Source organism: Hyposmocoma kahamanoa, unplaced genomic scaffold (genome assembly GCF_003589595.1).
Source record: "Hyposmocoma kahamanoa isolate Upper Pololo Valley unplaced genomic scaffold, ASM358959v1 95710, whole genome shotgun sequence".
Classification (NCBI taxonomy): domain Eukaryota; kingdom Metazoa; phylum Arthropoda; class Insecta; order Lepidoptera; family Cosmopterigidae; genus Hyposmocoma; species Hyposmocoma kahamanoa.
Genome location: NW_020655034.1, coordinates 1378 through 10430, shown reverse-complemented (window position 1 = coordinate 10430; position 9053 = coordinate 1378). Strand labels below are relative to the sequence as shown.

At 35.4% G+C, this 9053-nt stretch overlaps 1 protein-coding gene across 1 annotated transcript; it reads left to right on the top strand.

Annotated features, from left to right (window-relative positions):
- Window positions 1-1103: 1103 nt before the first annotated feature.
- LOC113238431 (RING finger and CHY zinc finger domain-containing protein 1) lies at window positions 1104-8767 on the top strand (the record flags this gene model as incomplete). The annotated part of the gene is made up of 5 exons (XM_026475260.1): window positions 1104-1262; window positions 2747-2929; window positions 4908-5003; window positions 5968-6053; window positions 6634-8767. Coding segments are annotated over 5 exons (687 nt in total), but the record flags the coding sequence as incomplete, so codon positions are not given.
- Window positions 8768-9053: the final 286 nt, after the last annotated feature.

The following is a 9053-nucleotide window of genomic DNA, read 5'->3' as shown; positions in this document are numbered from 1 at the left end:
ATCTAAGTAAGGGGTTTAAAGTCAGTAAAACTATGTAATAATGCGTAACTAAGTTTTTCACTACAATACAAGGATATCGAAGAATCCCTATATTGACAAAACAGACGCATGTTCGAGTCCTAAAGGATCGAAGAAATTTTTTGTTATAAATGAAGTAATTTCACAAAAAGTAAATGAATATCACATTGGTGAACCATTATAATATTCATTAATACACAGATTGGACTGTAAGAAAAAATTCCTTCGGTCCGGCGGGATTCGAACCAACGTCTTCAACGTCTTCTAAGCCACGGAATGAACTAGCGGACCTTACGAATTTTCCTATGTGCTTGCTGCACTTGTTCACTTTTTTGCAGTAGTGCCATCTGTGAGAAATCTATGAAAGCTTTCTTCAGGAATAATTAATTTCCAAAAAATAATTGAATATCATAATGGTCAAACGTCATGAATAAAAAACTTAAAAATTACCATAAAATTCATTAAAATAAAATCAATATTACAAATCTTAAAGCTACATCCTGTGTCAACTTCTGCTGTAAGCTGTAAAGGTACCTGGTTGAGTGAAGAACTTGGTAGAGTGGCCGTAGATTGGCAAAACAGATACAGGTCGAGTCCTGTCAGAGCGAAGGAATTCTTCTTTGTGTTCGATCTTAGTTATTAATAATGATATTGAAGAAGGCTCACAATTCTTGAGAATTGTGAAAAGTCTCTTACTCATTTTGGGCCAGCGTGAACAGATTCACATTCATTTATTTCTCAAATATGATATTACAGTATAAATTACACTACATATCAAAGTATGAGAAACTATATTGATTTCGTCAAACAAAAAATGAAAAACATACACTTTTAATTACAATATTTAGTAGCAGTTGTACTGCTTTTGAAATTAAAATAAAATAGTAAATAAACAATAGCGTTACAATTTAAGATTGATAAATTAATTTACAGAGTATAAAGGGTTTTTCAGCCGGCGCTTAAATCTTTCGTCAGATGGTTAAAGTCTGAGAGTAGCGGGCAGACGCTACGACTAAAACCGTCTTCCTATCTTCAACAAGCCGACGTATATTGGTTTGATGATGTTGTACATTTTATATTACCAGTACACCTGCCTGGTCTGCAACCTGTTCGATGACGAAGACAAGCGTCAGTACCACTGTGACGGCTGCGGCATCTGCCGCGTCGGCGGACGGGACCGGTTCTTCCACTGCGAGAGGTGCAACATGTGCCTTCCTGTGCAGTTGCAGAGGGACGGACATCGGGTAAGATTGTTTACACTTCAAATCATCTAGGATTTACTGATTCGACACCGGGCGGGGAAAAGTATTTGTATAGCCTATATTTATTTCTCTCGTGAGTTTGGGCGTAATTTGTACGGGTCTTTGTATGTCCATGGAACCCGGTGACGGGTTCAGGCAGAAACTGTTCTTTTACTGGTAGTATTTTTTAGGTATATGATAGAGTGAAGATTACTTTGGTCCATGAAAGAAGACTTGGTTTGAAAGAATATGTAGTGACAAGTATAGAGAGTTATGTTGAGGAGGATGAACACGTCGTGCGACACGCCTGTTTATAACAGTTACAGTGACGCTCACAGCTTTAAATCGTAAAGATCATTGAAGTCTCCAACCGGCATTGGGACAGCGTCTCTCCTGAGCCCCGTGGCTAGCAGTGGGATGGTTGTTGATGGTAATCATTTTTATAAAAATAAACCGACCTCAAAAAGTTCGTGGAATTACAACTTTATTGAAATCGTTTACCGGATACTGCGAGTAACCGGATTCATCCGCTATGATGGAATATTTTCTTCAAATTTATTTGGGACTAATACTGAGGTGCCCTCTTTCCAACAAAAAAAGAATCATCAAATGGCACGGTATGCAAGAAGACGTCGTGTGAAGTAATTTCACAAAAAATAATTGAATATTAATTCAATAAAAATTTAATTAATACAGTGAATAGCGACATCTCTCGCCAGGACTAAAGTAAAGGTACTAACTGGGTGATAAATCTGTAATAGATTTCTCATAGATGGCGCTACGACTAAATAGTCGTTGAAAGACCAAGTACAAAGACACGACGCAAGCACATAGAAAAATTCGTGAGGTCCGTTGGTTCGTTCCGTGGCTTAGTTGGTATAGCGTCTGGCACGGTATGCAAGAAGACGTCGGTTCGAATCCGACCGGACCGAAGGAATTTTTTCTGAGTGTTCGATCTTTGTATTAATAATTATAACAAACTAGTGAAGTAATTTCACAAAAAATATTTAAATATCAATTCAATAAAAATTTAATCATCAAGACAAATGCCGGAGTAATAGCGTAGCATACATACAAAAAAATACGAACGAATAGAGAGCCTCCTCTTTTTTAAAGTCCGTTAAAAATTGAGTTACCTTATGTCGTTGTTTATTTTAATATTATCAAAGCGTCCTTTACGATAACTTATCACAAACTCGAATTTTTTTTCCGGAATAACGTTTGTTCTATTACACTGAAAACCGAATTATAACGAAACCGATGTTCTTTAAGGATATGTTGGATGTTTATCGCAAAGACACGATCAGATTCGGTTAGGTTAGGTTAAGTTAGATTTAAAAGAAAATACATTTTCCTCTCAAAATTACTTTCGAGGTTATGAAAATTCGACCAAACGTTATTTCAGGAAAATGTCATTTCGAATTACTGATAGGACCTTCACATTTGTTTTACTTATATCTTAAACTAACATAATTTATCAAAATCAGTGCGTAGAGAACGTATCCCGCTCCAACTGCCCGGTGTGTCTGGAAGACATTCACACCTCCCGCATACCATGCCACATCCCGGACTGTGGGCATCTGTTGCATCGGCCTTGCTTCGAGCAGCTGCTGCATTCAGGACACTACGCCTGCCCTACTTGTCAGACCAGTATGATTGACATGACCAATGTAAGTATAATAATAATAATCATAATGTTTATCCTCAAGCAGCCTCTACTCCATCCGTCTTCGTAGTTTTGTAAAAATTATGACGAAGGACGCCAATGTCTAAGTTTTGTGTACAACGTCGGGGACAATCGGGGACTTTGATTATGCGTCGAATACGCACATTGGGTATCCGATCGACATCGATCCGATAACAGCTACATTTAAATACTAATGTAAGTACGAGAGTGGATTGAAAAGTTCGCGACCTCACGTAGAAGTAATTAATGTATTTTTTTCATTACATTCATTTGTTGTCACAATGCGACATAGTATGTGATCTCGTTATGGAAGTCCGGAGATTGAGTATCAAGGAGATTGCAGACACTATGGGCATCTTGTATGAGCGGCCATAAAACATAATTGTCAATGAACTTGGATTTTACCAAGTGGACCAAGGACGTATTCGGCTCGCAATTTCTCGCGACTGTTTGGAAATGTTTAAGGGTGAACCGCAAAATTTATTGCACAAATTTGTGACAATGGATGAAACTTGGGTACACCACTATACACCAGAGCCCAAACAATAATCGAAACAGTGGAAAAAACCTGGTGAACCGACTCCAGAGAAAGCGAAAGCAGTTTTGTCGGTAAGGTGATGGCGTCAGTTTCTTGGGATTTTTAAGAATAGAAACTCCAATGTAGTAATTTAAACTTATTTATTCTTTATCACTTCGTAGAAACATCTATAATTCCAAATTTACAATTTCTTTTCACTAATTATTTTTCCTAATTACTTAATTTAATAATCTATTTTTATATTCGACTTCTTTCGAACGAGCAGCCCACAAGACTGTTCGCCACTGCATTTTTCTTTTTTCCTCCCTTCTACCCCTACTTCTTTTCCCTCCAATGGATACTCGCTTTTGATTGGTCAGTATAACAACCAATCAAAATCGAGCATCAGTGGCGCCACGAGTATATAAAAATAATACTTATGGCGCCAAAAATAATATCGAACTAGAATATATTCTTTAAAATTAAGGGAATCATAACAGGATGCTAAGGGTATCATCATGGTGGACTAACTAACATGGCGAAATAACTAACTCGGCATACTATTGCACCCTTTTGCGTAATTCGCGCGAAGAAATTAAAGAGAAACGCTCAAAATTACTCAGGACAAAACTGTTGTTTCATCGGATAATGCTCGCGATCACACTTCTGTCGAATCCATGGTTAAAATTTCGTAACATGGTTTCGAATTACTGCCTTACTCGGCTTATTTTCTTGGTTTAGCACGTCCGGATTTTCATCTGTGCCCAAATCTAAAGAAAACACCACACTAGCCAGAAATTTTCATCGAATGAAGATGTCGAAGCAGCATTAAATGGGTATTTTTAACACTTTGAAGAAAGCAAGGGAAAGAAATGCATAGAGCTAGATGGAGATCACGTCGAAAAATAAAATTATTTTTCTAAGCATATTACTTTATTTTCTTCGTTATGCCGCGGATTTTTCAATCCACTCTCGTATGATACACATATACACAGCCAACAAAGAGGACAAAAAGAATACTACTATTTTTTCCAGCCAACCAGCGTTTCAAACAGTCGAGTCCGTTTCCTATTTTATTAATTAATAACTATAGTCCATTTATTTAGGTACTTAACTAAACGTAAACAACCTTAATAATCTTTTTATTGAAACATATATACTTTACAAATCAATAGATATAAAAATAGGCATGCAATTTCATATGAAGCTAAATATTTGTATTTTGTATTTGAAGGTAAGTAAAGATTATTTTGTAAATAAACATATCAAGATTGTTTACATTTAGTTAAGTAGGTACTTAACAAATTGACATATGACTTTAATTTCTAAGTAATTTACACTTGTGAATGTTTATTGAAACATATTGATAATGGTCGAAAATAGCAAACATTATTTTTTTTATCTGGTATAGCCGCGATCTTACTAGATGATTATATTATTTCAGCTTTGGAGTTACCTGGACTCAGAGGTGGCGGCGACGCCCATGCCTCCCGAATACGCCGACTACAAAGCTACTATACTTTGCAAGGATTGTCATAAAGTATGTTGTTTTTGCATTGTTTGTTTTTTTAGTTTTCTCCCTGGCGTCTTAATGTTAAATATTGAAGTTAGGTTTCAATTTATGTTTTCTTTCGAGTCAGTAATTTCTATGTCCAAACCAGGTTTATATGTTGGATACAACTCCAACAATGTAAATTTATAAATTCGTTGAAAATTATTCAAACGCCTTTATCGAATTTCCTTTTATTGTCTACTATTTTATGTATTTTCCTAAAATGTTTACAAAGGCAGAGGAAAAAAACAATGGAAGAACAGCTGTTGCCAAAACTCACGCATTCACAAATGAGGCACTATTAAATTTTGATAATGATGATGATAATTTCTAATCTAAACAGAATAACAAATTCTTAACTTAATATAATTTAAACTTTGCCCTATTGACATATTGCTGAAAGCTCAATAACTTTTATTGTAAGTTACGACATTTTAATTATACGTAGTTTCATTGCAATTACTGAACGACGGCGAACGATTAACGCCGCCTATTAACGTTCTCCTTAAAAAGTCGACTATATTGCAGCGTTTTAAAGTGTAGTTTCGTTTCTTATAACAAAAAATCTATTAAGATAAACAGAAAATGGAAAATTTCTTAAAACAAATAAAATGCAAAAAAAACACCACCATCGATAATCTCATAGGTGCGACTATAATTTTTAGATTCCAAAGTAACAAAATTAAGCATTTTTCAACGATTTTCGAGATTATGCGCGAGTAATTGGCAAGACCATAACATATAATGCACGCGAACCTAAGCTCAACTTTGCAGAACTGCGTGTATTGTTGGCACAAGTGCGATGCCCACTAGGCACTTTTGTTGTATTTATTATTCGGGTTTCTATTCCATTCTATAGAAATCTATTCCACTCCGTTCAAATAAAATTTAAAATGAAAATCAATAAAATTCGATTGTATATTAAATTTAAATGGCCTTTCTTTCGTTCCAGTTGTCAACAGTGAAGTTCCACGTAGTAGGACTGAAGTGCCAACACTGCGGGGCATACAACACCTGTCAAACTAATGGTTTTCATAAGTAAGTTTTGTTTCACATGTGACTAACTTATTAACTTATTGGATATTTAATTGTCATATTGGTATAATTTTTGAAGCTATCAAAAGACGGTTCACCCGGAGGAACTTGAATGCGCGATACGCGTAGGAGATACTTGGACCTATTCTCACAGTGTCATATCTATTTAAACATTTGTAAGGCTAATAAAAGCTGAATATGTTGGATATTGAAATATTTTATTGTTGATAATATGTCTGATTTGTACTGTTTTAATTTTTTTCTTCTTAATGTAAGACTTGAAAGTACATGTGTATAGGTGGCCTTAGGTCTCTCTCTACTCATTTGGCGTTTTTCATTTAATATTTCGATTCGCCTTTGTTCGAATGTTTTTACATTATGGATAGTAGACCGCCAAGACGACCTATGTAAAGCGGACCCCTCCCAACCTGATTGACATCCTCATAGCGAAGGTGTTGACCACCATGCTTCTGTTCACCTTTCGCTGTCTCAGAGTAGAGAGTACAGCTTTAGGCAAATGTTGATCCTCTATGCGAAAGACGTGTCCGCTCCACCTGCATTTAACAATATTGTATATGAACAGGGACGAGGGCAGCAGTTCAGAGAACGCGAATTCATCCACTTCAACATCAACTTCGACCAGTCGGAGTGGCTCTTCTTCAGCCACCTTCTCCGAGGCAAGTCGAGAAGAACCCGCTGACAATCTACGCACAGCTAACCCGCTGGATGAACCGCCACAGGCTTAACAACGACACAGCTCTTGTGGGATTTTCTGCTGGCCACACTGATAGCGAAGCTGCGTCTGGATGGTCAGATCGGTGGACCGTATCCCGGTACACCGAGACCTGGTCGTCAGTTCTCTGGATCATGTGTACAGTGACAACAGTGCAGCTTAACAATGTGAACAGTGATAATTTATTACACACATATTCATGTACAGTGTAAGTTCCTGGGTGATCAGTTCCTTTGTTCTTTAATACAAGTGCAGTGTCTTCAGTGTGAAACTAGCATATGTATAGTGATATGTAAATAGATGGTAAGTTGTCTGATTACTCAGACTAGAACGGCAGACAAAAATTACATCCATTAATGTAGATTTTATATTGTATTATTATGGTCCGTATTATGTGTATAGTGTCATTATTTGTATCCATCCACAATTAGGCAGGGTGCCCTATATTTTAATGTTATTAAATAATTATTGTTTAAACTACACATACTGACACATTTAGCAGAACAAAACTAAAGTGAGATAACAAAATAGTAACGTTCTAAATTAATAAGAATTTAATAATAATAAATTATTGGTGCTATGAGTGTGTACTCATAGCCCCGCACTAGGAAAACCCTGTATCGCGGGTGCCATGGACACACGCATAGACAACCACAAATTAAACCCAAACTCACAAGATAAATAGGCCATACAAATATTTCCCCCGGCACGGGAATCGAACCCGGGACCTCTTGCGTGGCAGTCCAGGATGGTAACCATTCAGCCAAAAAGGCAGTTCAAACATAAGGTATGCAATTAAAACGTCTTTTAACATCAAACCTGTACAAACCTACTCAACTTGTTATTGGAATAAATCTTAATCAAATAAAATGCATTTGTTTAGATTTTGTGACGAAGCAGAAAAAGCTGAAAATTAAAAAATTGTAACAATTTAATGCAATGCAATTAAACATTCAACTAAATGTTTAAGAAATTTACAAGAATGCAGAATTCAACCTCGAATCACTCAACAAAAATATATCTAATGATTAATATAGGAAATTAAAATAAATTATTAAAATATAACAGTCAACAAATTTTTCATTTTTAAACCAGACTTTTTAGAACACCATTATTTTGGTGATATAGCTAATGTTTCACTAAATGTACCAGTATGTGCATATATTTAATAAGCGCATAAATACAACTGAGCAGAAGGTACCTCTACCTTTGTATGGACACATTTAGTTATGGGTTATCAGTACCCAGATTAGCAAAACTTTTGACGTTCAATCCGCTGTGTGATAAGTTCCGGAAAACAACAACGATTCCCCAATATAGTCATAACATAGTGATAAAGTTGTTAAACCTACTCCCATTGCCATTAACATGGGACTGTTTGTGTTTGGCTACTCAAAATATTTTTGTAAATCCAGCAAACATATATTTTTTCAAATTTGATCAAGTAAAAGAAACATTTTTTGTAAATATTTCAAATGCAATCTGTTAACCAACTCCCATACTACTAAAACGAAGCATACAGTAAGAAAATTAGGACATGAAGGAATATTGTAAGGGAAAGATTGTCATCTACCATGGCGCTAGGTAGTGAAATAAAATCCACCCTTGTTAAGTTGACATTTCTATAATAAATGTGCAAGCAGAACCATCCTGTGCAGTCAACATTTTCTAGTAAAAATGTGTGATTACAGTCCACCCCTTGCAGTCGATTTTATTTATTATGTTTTTTTTTTGGATAACAACAGGCTTAATGCATTTTGAACCTTAAAACATACTTTTACAACTTTTTGAATGCACCAATTGCAGTTATCCACTAATATAATTATTGACACTTTTTGGATAGGCCAATTACAGTTATCCACTAACATAATGATTGGCACTTTTTGGACGGGCCAATTACAGTTATCCACTAATATAATTATTTACACTTTTTGGATAGGCCAATTACAGTTATCCACTAATATAATTATTGACACTTTTTGGATGGGTCAATTACAGTTATCCACTTTTATTAGTATTGGCAGTAGGTATATTAGTCAATTTAAAAGTACCAAGAAAAGAAACAAAAATAAAGAATGAACAAAATTAAATAATTTTGTCTCTGTTAAAAAAAAATATTTGATCAATATTTCTTATATAATAGGTAATGGAATCCACCCAGTGTAGTCGTCTTTTATCATATTTAAATGAAACTCTTCAGGAATAATTTTCCCAGTGCTATGCTACATGCATCATTTTATGAAAAATGTTTTAGTTAATATATTATGCAT